This window comes from Acartia tonsa, chromosome 10, assembly GCF_053477335.1.
Source record: "Acartia tonsa isolate MP-2025a chromosome 10, ASM5347733v1, whole genome shotgun sequence".
NCBI classification, from domain to species: Eukaryota; Metazoa; Arthropoda; class Copepoda; order Calanoida; family Acartiidae; genus Acartia; species Acartia tonsa.
The window spans coordinates 16,167,656-16,189,788 of NC_137269.1; the positions used below are offsets into that span (position 1 = coordinate 16,167,656).

The 22,133-nt window shown below is 31.1% G+C and overlaps 1 protein-coding gene across 1 annotated transcript in view; it reads left to right on the top strand.

Annotated features, from left to right (window-relative positions):
- Positions 1 to 22,133, top strand: part of LOC145329541 (uncharacterized) — a 106,520-nt gene that overhangs the window by 81,397 nt on the left and 2,990 nt on the right. The window contains exons 31-35 of the mRNA XM_080173811.1: positions 6,101 to 6,200; positions 6,817 to 6,936; positions 7,987 to 8,048; positions 8,830 to 8,897; positions 9,321 to 9,421. Of these exons, the coding sequence (XP_080029937.1) occupies positions 6,101 to 6,200; positions 6,817 to 6,936; positions 7,987 to 8,048; positions 8,830 to 8,897; positions 9,321 to 9,421 (451 nt within the window). The remainder of the gene's footprint in view (positions 1 to 6,100; positions 6,201 to 6,816; positions 6,937 to 7,986; positions 8,049 to 8,829; positions 8,898 to 9,320; positions 9,422 to 22,133) is intronic.

Sequence of the window (22,133 nt, forward strand, 5' to 3'; positions counted from 1 at the left end):
AGAGCGAGAGTAAAGGAAAATGAAGGGCATTGTAAAACATAGAATATTAAAATTAGATAAAGTAAAAGGTAGTTTATACAAGTAACTTTGAACTTGGTCTCAGGGCTTAACCACGTTAAAGGTATTTCTGAATAGCCAGGGAGTAATGGTAGATTGGACTGTAAATTACACTGGTAACAAATCTTTTTTTATTTTTTCCTGAATAGCCAGCGAGGAAGGGTACATAGTACTGTAAATGTAACTGTAAAGTTTTATAATTATGTTAATGTATTCATTAGCTTTATAACTTTGGGTACTTTTATTGAATTTTGTTTTGTTGCCCCCAAAAAATTTGGGTATAGTCCCTTTCGTGGCATCGCACCTTAAGGGGCAATTCTTCGGGGGTTTTTTCACAGTAGCTTTTCTCCTATTTCTAGCCCCTGCCGGGGGCTCTAAACCTGCGGGGCCAATTGCCTAACCCTGTGGGGCAATCACCTAAACCAATATAACCTAACCTATCAAAACCATTTTTAAAAATATGACAAAAGGGTTTATACCCAAAAATTTTGAACTATCTCAAGGCATAAATCTAGATATACATTTTGGGACCCATATGAAGTTTTCCTTAATAGGAGTTAATATCCGTTCGGTAGCTATTAAAATCTCAATCATCAGACAAAAACAAATTTTCTACTTTAAATAATATCAAAAACATATGATTGCTTAAATTTATATTTGTTTTGGCTTTGTATATGTAGAAATTTTTTTCTGACTCCACCCTTAGGATACATCAAATGAATAATGTTGTTTGGGTCGATTATGTTCTTGTTATTCTTAAAGTTTTCTATGTTTCAAAGTTTTGAGAAGGAGGGAAAGTTGTAGAAGGGAAGATTTCCATATTTTGTGTGTTTAATGAAATTATAGATTCATATATTCATGTATTTTATATCAATATTTCATGTCTTTAAAAAGTAAGTTAAAAATATATTTATGTAAGTTTTATATACTCAGTAAAGAATTTTTTTACAAGAAAAAAAAATCAAACAAATAAGGAGTTTCCTTTTAACAAGGATAAATAATTTCTCAAAAGTGAAATTCATTATTTAATTAAAAGTAAACAGAGAATTTTGTTCATATCTTAATCATCAATATCACATGAACTGTAAATATAGTATGACTCTTCTTGTATTGAAATATGAACTAACCTAATTGTAGAAAAGCTCTGATGAATGTAATGCATTTTTAATATTGTTCATTTCATTATAGAAGGAAGACAGAGAATTGATATGCAATATTCTGTTAACATGCATCTCAATATAATAATAGACTTGCAGGAATAATCTCATATTTAGGATGTAAAATGTAAAAGTATGTTACCCCTACCAACCAAGGCATGTATAAAGGGGATGCTGGACCATCTCTCAAAAGCCATGCTTTCATGAAAAGATGAACTTGCAAGATTTTTTGGAGCTAGCAGTCATTTGAGGGGGTAAGGGGATTCTTGTTCAAAATACAAATTTGGTAAATAGACAGATAGACTTAATATTTAATATGATTGTCCCAGTTTCTCTTTATGGCTGCATTTCATAATATAAAGGTGATACAAAATAAAATTATTTTCTGCACATAAGTTTTCTTAACTAATTCTAGAAAGTCCATGTTTAGTTAATGTGTAAAATTACTCTAATGAATAAAGTTTGAAAATAAATTTGTTACCCGAATATTAGCTAAGATGAATATAAGTTATGTTGAGGTAAATAGCTGCTCTCTAATATAATTTAAATTTAAATAATAATTCTTGAATACTCTTTTAGTTTGAAACACCTAATATTTTATATTATGTCTATAAATTTTGTTATGTGTGTTTGTTGAATGTTTTAAAACTGTAATGTGTTTGTCGTTTCCAAAGAAAACTTTAGAACATTTGAACTTTTGTACAAAGGACAACCCATCATCTATTTGTATGATAGGAGTTTTTCTTACAAATACACAGCAACATCTAAAGCAAGCTGCTTCTCCAAGTTTATTATTTAAATATTAAGGAAATAAGTTGACCCTAGTGGTCATGATTCAACTAGAAATTACTGAAAATTCGGATATTTTGCCTGGGTGAACTCAGGATAAAAACGGAGTTCTTTTCAGATTACCAAAGGGTTGTTCAATATACTCAAATTTAAATTCATGTGGTCTCCTGGCTCATAAACTGCTAATCATAAAAGAAAGTTAGGATTTATATTAAAATAGTAAAAAGTCTGCTTTTGTAATTAAGAAGTTAGTTTAAATTCATATTTGTTAGAATAAAAATCAGCTCCTGTCTATTTACTATAAGCCATATAGCTAAACTACAAATGTGTATTTTAATTGCTGTTCTATTCCATTACTTGTCTATGTATACTATTGAGTAATATCTGTACATATAAATGTGAAATACAGTGTAAGATATCATGTAAGATCTAGGGATAGGTAAAGGGACAAAAAAATTATACTAAAATATTGTTCCTATGTATAATTGTGTGTTGGTTAAGATCTCTAAAACGTCTTCAAAGGGCTTTTCATGAGTAAGGCATTGTTTTTGAGTGTTTATTTTAGTATATTATTTACAGGTAAACTGAAATAAGTTGATGGTTAGATGAATCTTCATAAAAAAAATAAATCTTCCATCTTTGAAAACTAACATAATCCGTTTCATACTTTTGGACGGACAGACAGACGGGCATATCAATATAGAGTAGCTTCATTGATGAGAAAAGGGACTAAATTGATAAAGGCTAAAATTATTATCCATACAACCTTGTGTTATGATGTTCACAACATATAAGCAATAACATTTATTTCCTTTTCCCCCTCTACACATGGTTACAATATAGCAAGGACGATTGTGTCCAATAGTGAGGCAATACTACTCCTTTGAACATTTACAATCAGAATAAGATTCAATAAGAAAAAAACTGTAAACTCAAAAGATAAGAAGGCCAAATATCTGAATACCAATACACTAAAAATTCTACTAAATTTGAATTTTTGTCTGTATCTATACCATAGTTGAAATAAAACTATATATTTTACAATTATATATGAAATGGAATGATATTTTCTATACTCTAAAAATAATTTGACTAAAAAATTTAAGTTTCGTCAAAGAATATTGTTTCTTATTATTTTTAGGCTCAGCAACTAAAATTAGCCACCCTCAAAACTGTTAATACACTTTTGTAAATTATGCTTTGTATATATATTTAGATATATACAGGGGTAACATTTTATTTTATACTAGCAGCTACGCCCCTAGAGGCCTATAGTGGCACTTTGAATGTTTTTTTTTATTTAAAATATTTGATTAGAGAAATAATTGGTTTATGTTTCGTTCAAGTTTCTTTTTTGGGAAGGGGTAATTTTTTTCTAGAGGTGATTTCTCTTGGGAGGGTGGTGGTACCCTCCCCCAAAATAGTTATAAACCTTCCTAGGACCTATGAGAATCTACCCTGTAAAGGAGAACCCGATCGGTTCAGCGGTTAGTGAGCTCCTTCGGTACAAACACACAGACCAACAGACATTTTGTTACTTTAGTATAAGGATTGGAGCTTTTGTAAATAGACCAATTGAGTGTTTTTTCAACCAAACCATTATTTGAACGAATCTTTAAGATTAGGGTAAGGTAATAGGTACTACTCCCAGCCTCCAATTCTGAGTTGTACCATATCATTCATAACAAAAAATCAGATAAATTTAGACACCCCGTAGGTGTTTGTATGATCATTTTCATAGATCCTACTTCAAAGAACCATTGCAATGAATATACAATCAAAATTTGCCAAATAATAAAGCATTCATGCTTATTCAAAGCAAGGACAATTAGATTTATAAGTAGTGCAAATATACTTATTAAAGGACAGGTCCTTTTTTAAAAGTTTTAATATCAAATTAAAAATTAAGGTTTTTCTACATTAAATAACATTGTAAATAAGTTTGCCTTTCTGTAAAGATAATTTTTATAATAACATACATAATGGTAAATTAGGGCAAGAGTCCCAGTTTAGGTCATCCAACAATAAAAGTCAGTTAGTGAACATTTGATCATTATAAATAAAAACAGTTTTGAAAATCAACATAGATAATATAAAATATGAAAATACTTTGTATAATTTTTTTGTTTCGTAAAAAATAAACTTGTTATAGAGATGTTACGCTGATACACAGATCTCATCCTTTTCATTGCTGTATTCCTTTTGGATTGTCTTAATCAAGTATTAATGAAAGCGGGTTAATGATTCGAGTTTATATTAATTTATCAATGCAAATTTATTTGCAAAACAACTTTGCATAAGGCAATTGGTTTAATCCTTCAAACCGCTTTTTGACCACAAATACCTATCCCTCCCCCCCTTCTTTCTCTGCTTATTTATAAATTAAAATAAGTAATTAGTCAAAGTGTGGTAAGGTGAAGCGTTTCACCCTACAAATCGCGAGTTCGAGTCAAACGAGCCCCTAGCCTTAAAGATTCTATCAATAAGTAGATGATAACATAGGTTAGGTAGAAGGGGGTGTGGGGAGATGAGGGCGGAGCCCTGTTTCGGTGAATATTTGTGGGGTAAGCTTCAGCAAGGGGAAGGCAGACATCTCCCGGCAAGACAGTTGACTGGGGCTTGGGGTTGTAGAGGGGCCGCGCCCCTCCCACTATCAGAGATGTCCAATTTGACCACTGCTTGTGAGGTGTCGGCAAGGCCCCGGAGGGGCCAGGTGAAATGGTGATAATAGGATTAGCGCTGGGTTGTGATTTGATAAGCCGAAGCATAGCAACTCTATGAAAGGCTTGTCCGTATGCTGCCGCCGTACCACAAAAGTACGGATTTTTAAAGTTATTATTTACAAATTTCGACTTTAATAATAAAAAAAAATTTAAAGACAAAAAATATTAACTACTTGTTTCATTCTACGATGTTTCTTTTTTTCATATACCCTGTGGTCATGATCATTTGTAGCTTTACCCCTGCTGGACATAAAACTTAAATCATTCCCTGTGACAAACTTAACCTAATTAAGCCAAAGCTAATTGCTGAACAAGGACATCGATTTAGTAATTTTATGTTTTCACCCTTTATTCGCCCCCGCCCCACTTCCTTATAATTTTCTGTAAAAAACAGAAGGGTTGTGTTAGTATTGTTCCATCAGCCATTAAAGGAATGTGTTCGGGCAATTTGCAACATTAATAGATTAATAAATATGCAGATTAGTTAAATAAGGCCGCAAGTTATTAGGCCATCATTTTAATTTTGATAATTATGTTATTAAGAAGCGCAGCTAAATAAAACTAACTATTATCATATGAAATACAATGATACAAAGTTTTTTTTTGTTGATTTTGTTAATTAAATAATCCTTATAATAAAGTAACAGGATATTTGTTTGTTTGTACCGAAGGATCTCACTACCCACTGACACTGAACCGATCGGGTTCTCCTTAACTGCAAGGTAGCTTCTCATAGGTCCCAGGAAGGTTAATAACTTTTTGGGGGAAGGGTACCAGCACCCTCCCGAAAGAGTCGACAACATTTAACAAATAAAAATAACGCCGCCTGCGGACATTTTTGCAATTAGCTATAAACATAATTAACACCATCTAGCGATAAAAAAATATTTTTTGTAAATAATTTATTTTAAAATAGATTGAAAATAAACAATTTTACGTGTCCCTAGAGGCCTCTAGGGGCGTAGCCGCTAGAAGTAAATAATTTAAATAAGCTTTTTTAATGTTTAAATAAAGCAAGATACAATGTAAGTTTATGTAATTTTATATTACATTATTTCATATTTTTTTATTGCTTTTTTAGAGAAAAGGAGAAAAATATTTTTAATCAATCTTTGCTTAATTATCTGACGTTTTAGTATCTGCCTATAATTAATTTTTTTGAATTTTAATGAAAACTTATATTTTTACTTAATTAAATTTACTTTTGCTATTGATTCAAAATGTAGTGATTATTGCTCTACTGATACATTTATCCTTGTTCGTTGTATACATACATGTCATTTACAGCTTCTAATCATCTAATATTTCTGTCAATTTGCAAGTGCATTTATAATTATTTCTGGAATATAAATTTTACTGGCTTTATACACCCTACAGACAATGAGTTTGATGATAGCGAGATCCCGAGTTCTAATGACACAAGATACATCATCTCCAAGCCTATCATTCTTAATCTAGACTCTAGTAGTTCCAGGTATAATATATAGTTAGATACATGAATAGATCATATCTATATTATTATTATTAATCTAGACTCTAGTAGTTCCAGGTATAATATATAGATAGATCATATCTGTATTATTATTCTTAATCTAGACTCTAGTAGTTCCAGGTATAATATATAGTTAGATACATGAATAGATCATATCTATATTATTATTATTATTAATCTAGACTCTAGTAGTTCCAGGTATAATATATAGTTAGATACATGAATAGATCATATCTATATTATTATTCTAATCTAGACTCTAGTAGTTCCAGGTATAATAAAAGGTTTAAATACATGAATAAATCATATCTATATTATTATTATTAATCTAAACTCTAGCAGTTCCAGATATAAAATATAGTTAGATACATGAATGATTTCATTTCTTACTCATCATGTGTTAATGGCGCAATGGGCAGTGTGTTGGACTGATAATCTTAGAGTTTTCGGTTCAAGACCCGCAGCGTGTAAAATTAACTCTGATAAATTGGTCTAAACTGATGAGTCCTGAAAGGGCGAAACACTGTGTCTATGAATACATAATATCCACATATATTGTTCTTAATAATACATTCCACCAATAATTGAAATAATTAAGGTGTGACAAAATTCGAACACCAATGGATCCAGCAAAGATTCGGATAATAGACAACAAGCAGATGAGTGCTATAATTGGATGTGCCTCTGGACTGGTCATTTTCTTCTGTATTATTTTCAGGTAAATTTATTTTTATCAGTGATGACAACATCCGTAAAAGCAAAGGTTAACAAATCAGACAGCCGGACAATCAAACATTGAAAATTATAGAGCATTATCGATTTTTAAAATAAGGATTCCTTAGTTGATTTATCACAGGTTTATAATCATTAAACGAAGTTTTAGACATCCTTTCCTGCACACAAGTAATTTTTACGAATTTCAAAGAAACTTAACATAGTATCTTAAAATATCAGCCATGTGACGTCATAAAAATGAGGGAGACGAGAGGAGAAGTGGGAAAGAAAACACTTAAAAAAGAGATGGATAATACCTCATTTTTATGACGTCACATGGCTGATTTTTTTAGACACTATGTTGAGTCACTTTGAAACTCGCAAAAATTGCTTGTTTGCAGAAAAGATATCTAAGGCTTGGTGTATAGATACAATGCTTATAAAAGTGTGCTAAATCATCTAAGGAATCTTTTTTTTATATAAATCTAGAATAATTTTATCCTGTAAAAATATTGAATTAGATATATAAAATAGTATTTTTTCTACAATAATAGAAGGAATAAGATTACAAACAAAGGGTTGAAATTGAGGAATGAGAAACTGTCCCAATTTTGTATAACTTTAGCGGAACAAGTTCCAATTACGTCATATTTTTCTTTCCCGAAAAAGGGAGGGGGGGAAGAAAATCTCTTCAAAAGAGATGGGGAAAACCCCCTTTTCTCCCATCTCTTTTTTCTTCCCCCCTTCCCTTTTTTTCTTTCCCCCTTCTCTTTTTCGGGAAAGAAAAATATGACGTAATTGGAACTTGTTCCGCTAAAGTTATACAAAATTGGGACAGTTTCTCATTCCTCGTTGAAATTCAGTACATCTAAAATTACAATTTAAGCTAAATTTTCAGATGGGCAAACCGATATAACATAGTTACAGATTAGCTAAAGATAATTTTTAAATTTTAGTATTGTAACAGTAAAGCCTAATAGATCAGATAATATATTTAAATTTTAGTATTGTAACAGTGAAGCCTAATAGATCAGATAATATATTTAAATTTTAGTATTGTAACAGTGAAGCCTAATAGATCAGATGAAGAGGAAGAAATAATCCCAGTTAAATCAGGTGATGGATATTCACTTTTTAAATCTTAAAATTTTAAACAATTAGGGTCTGTGGGTTTCTAGTTGAATATACTGCTGCTTGTTTGCAGGGATGGATGTGGGGGGGGGGGGCTGCTCCCCTCCCCCATAATTCTTTTAAAATATATTTTTTCATCCCTCCAAAAAAAAATTCACATCCAAAACGTTCATTTTTCACCATAAAGGTATATACTAATTATATATAAAATCAAAAGAATCACTGATTGCTCAAAATTTAAAGCATTTTTGTAAAAATTGCTTTTAGAAATAATAGATTATAATAATGCATTGCTTATGGCTTATTATTCATTATCGAAAAGAAGAAGCTGTTTATAGTGCCTTTATTTTATTGTATAACGTCACTTTTTTATAGGCAATATAATCAGCTTCAAAAAGAAAGGCATGGTTAAGTTTTATGAAAAACAATGAATAAAGCAATTACAAAGCATTCAGAATTTGGAAAATATCTTACAAAAGAATTCAAACTTGACTTTGATGTTCTACTACTTATTTTCCAGAAGTATTAAAAAGCATGCACGCTCACCTATTTTATCTTACAGACAATAAAACCGGTCTCAAACCGGACATTGGTTGTGAGATAAAATCTTTTCGTAATAACTTGACTGCAAATAGGCACTCAATATTTATCGGGGAAAAGGGTACAAAAGTGTTCTGCAGCCAATTACTACAAAAAATACCAGCACATATAATGTACTTTAATCATATGACACTATTTCTTCAATAATTAGATTCCCTGTGCACAGATTCTTACAAGAGTCCATCCATTAAGAGTAGAAGCAACTCCCTGGCTCAGCTCGGGTCCTCTTCACAGGTTAGCGCCATTTTTTCACCTCCTCTTTGAAATTAATTTACGCGGCATTTTTAGAATAACTGCGCATTTGGATATTTTTACATCTTAATAAATGTTGTTATCTATTACTCATTTTCAATGCTTAAGATGATTAGATAAGAAGTTGTTTTAGGTCTAATCGTCCAAAGTATCTAAATTAAGTATCTATAATATAAAGTAGAATTATGTTTGTCCGTCCTTCAGTCTATCTGTCTATCCGTCTGAAGCTTAAGATCTAGGTAACCATTGAACCGGCTTGGCTCTACTCTTCAGGGAATATACCTATTGGTTTTGTTTTAATATATCGTAACTAGTCGACTTTTATAGAAAAGATTTATTGAATGGAAATAACTTAACAAAAATCAATCATTTTTAACACAGGATAATATTTTGCATACTGCTTAGGCTTCGAGTTTGACAAGATTGAACGGCGACACGTTGAAAAAGAACAGCCTGGCCAATTCTAGAAAAGATTCACATGCCTCTCCTAGCCAGAAGAAATCAAGGTGAGAAGATGTACAAAAATATTAATATACAAAGCCAGGTAAAAACTAAATATAGAATTACAGATGCATTCAATGAAAGAATCACTTTGATTAGATAAAGAAAATAAATCTTCATCTTTTTCCTTCAATATTTTAGAATAAGAATATTACATAATATTTTAAAGATTTTTTGTTATTTAATGTACCTTTTTTAAGCAATTTGTTTGGTCTAAGTTATTGATTACCTTCTTTATATACTAGCATCTAGGGGCTGTATACTCAAAGGGCAGAAAATTGCCTAAAACCATACCCAGACTTATTTATAAAAATAAAATTGCCTAAAACTATCTCAGGACCTATTAGAAGCTTTATTGTAAAGAAGACCCATATCGATTCATCGGTTAGCGATATCCTTTGCTACAGAAAAAAGAATATTACTACTTTATTTAATACAGTTAGGGACTTGAATCCATTTTTATAGAAGCAGAAATATAATCTATGATTATGGTTTGGACCCTCTAAAACTGTAATCTACCTTTCCACTTTCCCCTCTTTTGGTAAAGATATCTTCAACGCCGATACGATTTTTGAAATGTAAGATTCTACTTTCCCTTCTCTTAGTGAAGATATCTTCAACGCCGATACGATTTTTGAAATTTAAGATTCCACTTTTGCCTCTCTTGGTGAAGATATCTTCAACAAGAGAGACAAAAGTGGAACCTTATATTTCAAAAATCGTATCGGCGTTGAAGATATCTTGACCAAGAGAGGGGAAAGTGGAAGATATCTTCAACAAGAGAGACAAAAGTGGAATCTTATATTTCAAAAATCGTATCGGCGTTGAAGATATCTTGACCAAGAGAGGGGAAAGTGGAAGGGTAGATTACAGTTTTAGAGGGTCCAAACCATAATCATAGATTATATTTCTGCTTCTATAAAAATGGATTCAAGTCCCTAACTGTAATAGAATATAATATATATCCATTCTAGATACATCTCCCTGAGAGCTGTGAACCATAACTTAATTAATCTCATTGTTCTTTCCTATAATATGATTAACCTTTGATATTAGATATAGTTTTATCATCAACAGGTTTCGTGATTTTATTTATGTTTATGAAAGGGATCTTTTTTAATAGATAAGACAATGTACTTAATAATAATAGATAAGACATTGTACATCCCAGCCAATTATGATATACAAAATTACCCCTTCTTTAGATTGAAATAATTAGTTTAAAAGTTTGGACACTAATAGTTTGGAACCAATCAATCATAATTCAATATCAGTATGTAGGTGTATAAAGTCGACGTATGTCCCCATTTTTAATATATATACATTAATATATAAATTAGGACTTTTTAAAACGGCTACAGCGCCAAAACTACTTGACCAATGAGGACGTTTGACCCCACTATAAAAAGCTTAGGTAATGGCCTTTTTGCACAAAATAGTTTCCTTTTTTGGCGGGAATATTGTCTTAATTCAAGACCATCCATCACCTCTTCTAAAAAATGATAAAATAATCCAACTGAAACTACTGATGAAATATTTCAATAAGCTTTCTAAAATGCGTTTCTTAATGTGAAAATTATTTTGCAATTTTTCCGCGGAGCAAAAGTAATCTTACATAAGATGTTAGGAAATGTTGAGAATTACAGGGTCTTCACAAATAAATATGAAGAATAATTTTGATATTAAATTTAATAAATTAAAGCAAAACTGTTAACATATGTCTAGAATTATTTAAATCTACCCTAAGGAAAAACTGAAAAAATATATTTTGGAGATGTCCTCTTCGTGATAAGTAAAATGATAACCATCACATTTACCCTTTTATCATGATTTGAAGAGGCCCTGTAGTTATCATACATGAAATCTGTAAATTGTATCTTTGTAAGTTTGATAATTCTATGTTATGATAAGACCCAGTAGATTCAGTGAAGATATAGTAGATGTAAGTTTAATAATTCTATGTTGTGATAAGACCCAGTAGATTCAGTGAAGATATAGTAGATGTAAGTTTAATAATTCTATGTTGTGATAAGACCCAGTAGATTCAGTGAAGATATAGTAGATGTAAGTTTAATAATTCTATGTTGTGATAAGACCCTGTAGATTCAGTGAAGATATAGTAGATGTAAGTTTAATAATTCTATGTTGTGATAAGACCCAGTAGATTCAGTGAAGATATAGTAGATGTAAGTTTAATAATTCTATGTTGTGATAAGACCCAGTAGATTCAGTGAAGATATAGTAGATGTAAGTTTAATAATTCTATGTTGTGATAAGACCCAGTAGATTCAGTGAAGATATAGTAGATGTAAGTTTAATAATTCTATGTTGTGATAAGACCCTGTAGATTCAGTGAAGATATAGTAGATGTAAGTTTAATAATTCTATGTTGTGATAAGACCCAGTAGATTCAGTGAAGATATAGTAGATGTAAGTTTAATAATTCTATGTTGTGATAAGACCCAGTAGATTCAGTGAAGATATAGTAGATGTAAGTTTAATAATTCTATGTTGTGATAAGACCCAGTAGATTCAGTGAAGATATAGTAGATGTAAGTTTAATAGTTCTATGTTGTGATAAGACCCAGTAGATTCAGTGAAGATATAGTAGATGTAAGTTTAATAATTCTATGTTGTGATAAGACCCAGTAGATTCAGTGAAGATATAGTAGATGTAAGTTTAATAATTCTATGTTGTGATAAGACCCTGTAGATTCAGTGAAGATATAGTAGATGTAAGTTTAAGTGTTTTTGTTGAAGTAAAATTGCAACATCTTTGTTCAGAGGTTCTAGTCATAAAGTCAAGGATGCATTCTAGCAATTTGTGGATATGTTATGACTTATTAAAAGTTTTTTTTGTAGTTTTACTTACATCGCATAAACCATTAACAATTTTTGCAAACTAAACGTGTCTCTGGTGCTGATTTAGGTTATGTTTATTAAGGGCTATAAATTAACTTTTAAAATTGCCATTATACAAGAACATAACAACAGAAAGAGAAAGTCATTATGAGAGTATCTTGAACAATAGTAAGTATAAGCAAAGTTTGGATCTAAAGAAAGTATAGTTTTAATACAAACAAACTAAAATGCACATACTTATCCACACATAGAGACTCATAGTCAGTTATAACTTATTTATTGTACTCCTTATACCTAGATGCCTGTTACAATCTCTTTGTTGGATTTAGAGACAGGGTAGACAAATACAATTCTTTTTAAAAACCTTAAAAATAGAATTGCGCTAATGAAATACAATATATTTAATTCTTAGGCTAGGTTAGGTTAATTTAAATGCAATTCAAGAGTCATAATTGCCCTCATGAAATTCTTGGATGGTAGGGCACAACTATTAGTACATATGTATTTTTAATATTTATATTTTTTTGTAGCAATCTGTACAAAGTAGAGCGAGGTGTGTCTGTCCGTTCGTTCATCAGTTTTGTCTTTTAGGTCTAGCTAACCGCTAAACGAATTAGGTTGTGATTTACTTCTACTTATCCATTAATTGTTAGCTATTTTCCTGAATAGTGGGACACCTTTCTTCCAAATTATTGCCCCCTCCCCCAAACAATAAATAGAAAAAAATCCATTGAAATTGTCTTTGTGAACCCTGTTATTTAACTAGTTGATATAAATTGTAAACCTTGTTTGTCCAAACAATTGTCACTCAAATAAAATGTAAATCAAACAATGTACTCAACATACATGTACGCGAAGCTCAACAAATCAAACAAAGGGACAAACGAACATTTTTAATCAAATTATTGATAATTTGCAAACCTTCCCACGACTGTAAAGGAAAACCATATCGGTCCAGCGGTAAGTGAGATCCTTCGGTACACACTGAAAGACTCACAGACATCCTATTTCTTTTATATAAGTACTAGTGGCTTCGCCCCTAGCCTCTAGGGGCTTTGCCCCATGAGGCATAATTACATCTTCTATTACTTACCCAGCAGAACGGATCACAAATTTTCGCACCTACCCAGCAGGAAAACATTTTGCGATTAAATTCGCAAAATTCGTAAAATTCGTAAATTTCGTAAAATTCGTAAAATTCATAAAATTCGTAAAATTTGTAAAAAAAAAAAAAATGGGGGGGGGGGTTTGTTTTTGGGGGGGTTGGGGGTGTCCCACCCCCCAAGAAAATAGCTTAAAACCACCGCAGGACCAATAGGTATATACCCTGAAGAGTAGAATCCAATCGGTTCAGTGGTTACCAAGATCTTAAGGGACAGACAGACGGACAGACGGACAGACATCAAGCTACTTTGTATTATAGATAATACCTTTAACAATTTAAGATATATCATAGATATAGAGAAGCTTCGCTTATAAAGAGTGTATGTGTGTGTTTGTTTGTATGTTAGGTAATTCTTAAAAGTAAAATCATCTTAGAGTAGAATCTGAACAACACAAACATCACTTCATTGTGTTCTGTTCGATATGCTTTATATGGATACTAGCGGCTTCGCCCCTAGGGGCTTTGCCCCAAGGGTATAATTACATCTTTTATTACCTGGAGATCCCCCACTCCACCACTATTTTAAATAATTAAAATTAAAAATAGCGGAGAATTTTTTGCTTTTGGGGGGTTTTGGGTGTCCAACCCCTCCAAGAAAATAGCCTAAAACCACCACAGGACCAGTAGGTATATTCCCTAAAGAGTAGAATTCGATCGGTTCAGTGGTTACCGTTAGATAACATCAAAATTTTAGATAAGTATTAATTGTCGTAAATTTCCTTACGCAGATTAAAAAAAGAATAGCTTAGCATACAACAAATTGTAATTATAACATAAAAATTATTGAACAATAATTAGAGCACTTTTTTCAGTTGAGAGCAATTTTAAATTTCTATCTATAAATGTAATTTCAATTATTTGCGTTTGATCTTGATTTGTATTTTTTTATCATCTGGGGGGATAAGGAATATTTCACCTGAAGGAAAACTGTCCTCAAATTTTGCGTAAAATCTTAAATAAGTATGGCAAATCTAATTGTTTGTCAGGATATTTCAAAAACTTAAATTTTCATGTCCTTTGTTTGATAGTCCAAGATGTAAATTGTATTTTTTTATCTGTTTTGTGACTATTAGGGTCCCGCATAAAATATAAAGCATTAAGCATGGCAGTATATACTTTTTTTAAAACTAGACACTGCGCCCTCAGCATCTAGGTGCTCTATATTTAAAGAAGAGTACAGTAAAACAGCCCAAAACCATCCCAGGGACCATGTGATTCTTTCCTTAAATGAAGAACTCAATCAAACTTTTTAGCTTAAAAAAAAACGAGTATAGTCCCTTTCGTGGCAACGCCCCTTAAGGGGCGATTCTTCGTATTTTCACAGTAGCTATTTTCCTATTTCTAGCCCCTGCGGGGAGCTCTAAACCTTCATGGTCAATTGCCTCACCCTGCGGGGCAATCACCTTACCCAATATAACCTAACCTTACCTAAATAACCTATAACAAGCCATTTTAAAAATACGCCCCTTAAGAGACGTTGCTACGAAAGGGACTATACCCAAAAAAACCTTACTACTTTAAGTAAAAGGATATTTGATTTTTCCAAAATTAAAACCTGCAACCTCCCCGACAGCCAACTGACAGGTTTTACTCAAGTATCCCACATATTGTAAGTGTAACATATCTAGCTTTTGTTTAATATTCTGAGAGAATTACCCAATACTTAAAAGTATTTACTCGGAACAGATTTTATACTTTTCACTCTTAACTTTCTCCAGGATAGATAAAGAATATAAAAAATCTAAACTATTAGAAGTTTAGTAATGAAAAGGGACAACTAACCCTTTGATTGCGTGACCTTTGTAAAAAAAAAAGGCCTAAATGTGCCAGGTTTTTAGTTGCGCCTGTTTTGGGACAAGACATTGGCCATACTCTTAATACAAATGATGCGAGCTGCATGTATAACTTTTGACGTCTTTAACGCTGTTTGGGTTGAGATTCGAATCTGTCACCTCTGGACGAGGGGATGCGCTACGTGTTACGCTACAGTCGGGAGCCAACCTTTTGTTTAATGTACATATATATCTCTCTACGCTTGCTAAAATATAGAAACAGTACAAAACTAAATACAAAGAACTACCACAGTTTCTAGAAGTTGACCTTATTCACTTAAATAAGATTTCTTTGAAAATAAAGTTCATTTCAAGATAAAGCTTCCTCGTAAAATTTTTGTAACATTAGTCTTATTTTTTTTGCTTTAAACACAACAAATACCTTATAGGTTATTTATGTACCTTTTTTTCGGATGGTTCTCCATATTCTCTGAAATCTAATCAATCGATTTGGATGATCATATGTACGGACGGATGATAAAAGGGAACCTAAGCTTTTTATGTAGTGTGATAAAACTAGAAATAGGAAGCAATGTCAATATTTATAAATAGAGAGCTTCATAACATAGGCGTGCCCATGAAGGGGGGGGGGGGTTCAAAATACAACCTATACCTCTACCCCATCGTTGTGGATGAAACATGCATTTCGTAACTTTAATTTATATTTAATAATACAATTTAATTTCATAATTTTTTTATTATGAATTTCACCCAATAAAATCTATAATCAAAAAACTAAATTATTTAAGAGGTTATGGAAAGGTACAGTGGGTTGAGGGTGGGGTGGTGAGAGGGAATCTCCCAACCCAATCAAAAACATGTGCACGCCCCTGTTTCATATACTACGCTCACTATAAAAAGAATACAATAAAAATATTTTCTTTCTATTTCCCAAACTAAAACTGAATACTAATGCGCTTCTCCACTTCAGTCAGGGAGCTTAAGGGATAAGACAATGGTTGATAAATTGATAAACTTCCCCAAATATGATTAGGAAACTACACCTTTAGAGTGTTAAAATTGGTTGCAGAGTTTGGACACTACTAAATTGAAACAACCCATTCAGAAGCTAAAAAAGTACCCAAAGTTTTCGAGCCATCAAATAAGCTAGCGTGGTTATAAAGCCTTGGGAACCAGGTAATTTACAGACCAATGTCCCCTCCCCTCCCTGACTTGAGATCTATATACCACATGTCCCATCAACCAATATCAACGAACCTTTTTTAAGAAGCAAAGCTACTCTATGAATAATTTTTTCCGTCGGTCTATCTCTACTCCTCCAGACTACAACAATTTTTTAAAGGAAATTTGGGTTTTGTTTAACTGTTATTTCAAATAGAATGCTAAAATATTCTGTTAAGATTCATATGAATATTGATCATTGATTCAAAAACATACTATTTCTGTCTGTCTGTCTCTGTATGCTCTGCTCACCTTTCTTCTGTCTGTTCTTTGTACTTTTATATTCATCGTATGTATTATTGTATGTATTTAAACTTTGTAAGATCAATTAAACTTTTAGAGAATAATATATTTTTTTATTTTTACGTGATATTTCCTTTCTACAATTGATGTATACAAAATATTTGAGGTAACCCTTAATTATAAGTTGGGTTTTAGCTGTAGATTCTTGTGCCACAAATCTCCTTTTTATCATTAGAGGCTTCTAATAACTCCATTCCAACCCAGGAGCTTTTTCTATGAAAAGAAATTGTAAAAAATAAGGAATATGGTCCATGAGGTCAAAAATAGGAAACGAATGAGTAGATCTTTCTGCTGGGTTAACCTGTACCCAACTTAACCTAACCTAACTCAAACAAAGACATCAGCAAACTTCTTTAATAAATATTATTCTTGGGAGGGTTGATGCTTAACTATCGGTTCAATTAACAGTGCCACTTTTCTTCTATTATTTTTCCAATATGTAATCATTCACTGCTGTCTATTATAACAAAAGGTTTTTATGTATAACTCTGACTAACTTTTTAATTCATTTACTTTACATTCACATTCTTTTTTCTGTGTGAACTAAATTACATTTTAAAAAGCGCAGCCGCTTTTTAGGTATGTTAGGCTTTGTCCGTACATTTGACCTTACATAACTTAAAGTTTAATTAGATATCAAAGTAAAACAATAGAGGGAAGGGGTTAAATAACTGTAAATCCCCCAACCGTGGACACTGTGCCGACTTTCGATTGGGCCTTTAGAAATATTACAGTTCTTACTCAGTGTTTAGTCTACCAGGGATCTTAAAGAATAGGACAAATAAGTTTGATAAATTGATGTACCTCCTCAATGATGATTAATAGAATTATCCCTATTTTTCATTTTTATTGGTTGAAATGTTTGGACAGTAATCGTTTTAACCAAATAATCAAAATTTAATCAGTATAACTTTCAATTCATGTCCATGTTTTTGGTCATTTCAAAGTTATAATCAATAAATTATCATAGGATTTTTAATACATATTTAATGTATTCTTTCTTTTAAAATTATAAAACATCCAAATCAGTAAAATTTATTTGTTATTTAACTTTTAAAAAGGGGTAGATTGATTTCTTCGTTTCTAAAATTATTGTTTTTTGATTGGTGAACGGAATATTACTTCATTTTTGTTAAACTATTTTAATTTCTATTTTTGAAATTTTTCTTCTATTTCCCTTCCTTGATCTAAATATCTTTCCTGGCCTAGGTAATCAAAATTTGAATCTTTCACATTTTACAACTCAAATGTAGAAAATAAAATTCATACGGAGTATTTCATGCCAAAAAAGTAAAATTCCGCCAATTTGAAAATCACTGTGTCGAAATAAAAATTTACATTCAAACTGGAAAATAAAAGTAGACCTTTGCAGTCAGGGAGATATATTTTCTGTTAAAAATTTTTGGAAATATTTACTTTTGTTTAAAATTTCGATTAGCCCTGGGCAGGTTTAAGGGAAAAACAACAACGAAGCTACACTATAATTCACTTTGTCTGTCCGTCATTCCGTAACGCTATAGAGGAAATGTAATTTTTTCGGTCGTTATTTAAGGTAAACAGCCCAAATTTTTGGCGATGATTTCCTTTTTCAATGAGTTTCAAGTATATAATTTTCTTGGTCCGTCGGTCTGTCGGTCAATCTTCAAAATACAGATATATGTACTTTTTTATGAAGTTTTTCTGATTTTAAAAAATGATTCTCGCATATTCTCTTGATAGATTGATTGTCCCTTTGGTAGTTGAGATTCGCTTGTATTGTAACTACATGATCCTTGTTCTCACTTATTTTAAGAATATTTTTATACTGCTCTATATTTTTGCTCAGTGTAGAGTAAAATATGTTCCATCATATTGGATCAAGTAAATTTAGACTTTTCACGTTTTAAAAAAAAGCCTCAAAGTATAAAAACATAATTTTCACAATTTCTATATGTTTATCTACATATATGTTTCTGTCTAGGTCAATTAGAATTTGCGCAACTTGGACGTTTTTCACTGATTTTTGTTTTGTTTTATGTGGTAATTTATACTCAAAAATATCTTAAGCACAATTAACCAAACTAAAATAACACTTTAAATCTATCAAGTATTGTAAAAGTGGCAAGGTCCTCACTCACTTAGAAATGTGGATCAAGTCAATTATATCAAGTATTATGAAGTACTTTTTCGAATGCTGGCAATCACCAATTGGTTGGAAAAACAGTGATGACACATAAAAACAATCTAAAATGACAATTGCCCTGCAATATAATTAGGCTCGCAACATACGCAAACGTGTGAAAAAATGGTTTTACTTTAGTAGCAGTTCCCATTTTTATTTAAGTTTTTATTCAACTAGTTATTTTGCTGGCAATATTGTAAGTCCGACAGGATCCGATTTTATACATATTGGCTGATTTTTTATAGCTTGACACTGCAGAGTAGAGATCATACATGGATATTTGTATAAAAAAATTTATTTGTACGTTGCTTGTTTTTTTCATTTATTGATTAGAAGTTATTGACAACTTGTGATATCGCCCAAGATTTCCCGACTTTATTATTTTCAAGAAAAGATAAAATCAACCTCCTTCCCTTACATTTTTTTTTGAGGGGAGCAGGATGGTTCAAATTTTCTTGAAGGGAATGTCCCATTTCCTTCTTTGAAAATTAGAACCTTTTCGGTCCAATGTTAAGCTGTTAAGTTCTAAGCTTTTTCCAAACTTCGTTATATTCTGTTTTTAAAGATTATGTGTTCTTCATATTCAATAAATATATAAAAAATATAAGATTCATTCCAGTTTATTCAACCCCGAGGGGTCGAAGGACAGAACCAACTAAAATGGTATTCATTTTATCGTATTGTTCGTGGAAAATTGTCTACTAATGTGATACGATAAAAGTCTTTTCTTTATGGCTCAAAGCCAATTGTAATCCAGCGGATATTAATCGGTTTCATAGCCATACTGGAAAATATGATTTATTTAAAATCAAATAAATGGTGATATTAAAATAGAATATCAAATATTTTGCAAAAGTCAAACCTACAAAATTATAAACACTACTTTTAAAATTATCAGGACTTAAACAATTCCTGAAAAATATAAAGAGAGGATTCTCTAAAATATACATAGGCCTGTTATTAAGCTTACTATACATATCTTTTGTATTACAACAAAAATATTTATAATTCAAATTGAATAAATTAAAGGAAACAACAAAAATAAAGTGAAATACACAAATATTTTTGAAATAAGTCACAACGATGAATTTAAATAAAAAGTGGGAGACATTTAGAGGACATTATACTCTCTCAGTCTAATTCAACTTTTATACCTTTCTATTCAAATGTAAATTTTGACAAGAGATTGAATTGTCGCAAACTCCTGGTAGGAAATATTATTGTATGAATAATACAATGAAATATAACATTAACGTTGATTTTTTTGCGGATTTTTTAAAAGTAGTGTAGTACATTTTATTTGGATGACCTACTTACACTTTTTGAAAACCTCCCGTTGCGCCTCTAGACTTTAATAACCTAAAACCCCTACCAAGTAGCATATCAAGCTTATAGATTTCTATTGGTTGGTTCATAAAGTTGAGTGTCCAAACGTTACAACCACTAATGGTAATCTACAGAACGGATAATTTTGTGTATCATCATTGGAGATTATTTTAACGGCAATTGTTGTATCCTTAAAGAATATTTAGAAAAAAAAATTATTTGAAACTCAAATCAACACACAAAAAAATATTTTTAATTATCTATACACCCACCAAGAATAGTTGGAAAACTTGAAGATATTCGAAGTTGTATTAACTTTATGATTGATCATGCATATTATCTATATGCCAGCACAGATAGGGACATAGACATACATTTACACAACAAAAAGGACACCATCCCTAGGTTACTTAAAAGCAAGTCTTATTATAATAAAAGAACTAGCGGCTTCGCCCCTAGCCTCTAGGGGCTTTTTCCCTAAAGGTTCAGGGGAGAATTAAAAATTGTTTTTTACATTTTTTTAGATATTTTCTGTATTTTATAACTTTCTATAACTCTTTATACCATTTTATAACTCTTTATAACTTGTTATAACTTTTTATATTTATTTATATTAATTTATATTTTCTAAACCCTTCGATTTTTTTCTCTTTTTTCATGTTTTTAAAAATTTCTTTGCCATTAGCGTTTTTGGGGCTTCGCCCCCACAGGAGAAGGAAGGTTTCACAATCTTTTTGAATTTTGAAAAAACAAAGTTTAAAAGAAGAAAAGAAATTTAAAAAGAAGAAAAAAAATCAAAAATATAAAAAAGTATAAAAAAATATAAAAGATATAAAAAATTTAAAACATATATAAAATTATATAAAAACTTAAAAAACATCAAAATTAGAAAAAAATACGAAAATTTTTTTTAGGGGAAAATTTTCATTTTGGGGGGGTTTGGGGTGTCCCACCCCCCAAGAAAATAGCTTAAAACCACCACAGGACCGATAGGTATATACTTTGAAGAGTAGAATCCAATCGGTTCAGTGGTTACCGAGATCTTAAGCTTCAGACGGACGGACAGACGGACGGACAGACATCAAGCTACTTTGTATTATAGATAGTAAAACTAAACAAGGATGACAAAAGCCATATTTAACGAAGCTCAAAAATTATGGATGGATATCGGGAAAAAGTTAACTATAGAGTAGTGTCATAAAAATAAACATGATCAAACTTGATCAAATAAATCACAAACCTTTAAAATCACAAAAAAAATAGGAATCGATCTAGCACCCCAATTAATTCTCATATCTTTATGAAAATTAGTAAAAATATAAAGAACTTGAATTTATTTTATCCCTGAAATTACAGGCGTCTGTCTTGAAAATGACGTATCCCCCAAAATGTTTCAGACGGACATACGGACAGACAGACGGGCATTTCAAATTGTAGAGTAATTCGCTACTAAAATGAGACCTTTAGAACTAATTCCTTTTCTTGATTAGTTTTTTCACTGTTAAACAAACTATAATCAATACTTTTTTATCTATTTTTTTTCAATTTACAAATCCTTGTCACTTCACTTCGCTGAATATTATAAATCTATTTATAACTCTACCCTCGTCCTTCCCATACCATTGGAAAATATTCAAATTTTACTTTCTCTAAACGAATTAGCTTATAGTACATGTGAAAAAAATGATGTCATACATGACAAATGACCAATGGTAGGCCAGTATGACGTTATTTGTATAGGCACTATAAGCTGCTTCTCACAAGATTATTGAAATTTACATTTATTGAGAAAAAATTAATATCTTAGAATAATGTATTTTATCTCACTTAACAAATAAAACTTTTCTTGACCGATGTCATAATCAGAGTAATTAAATTTAGTTTAT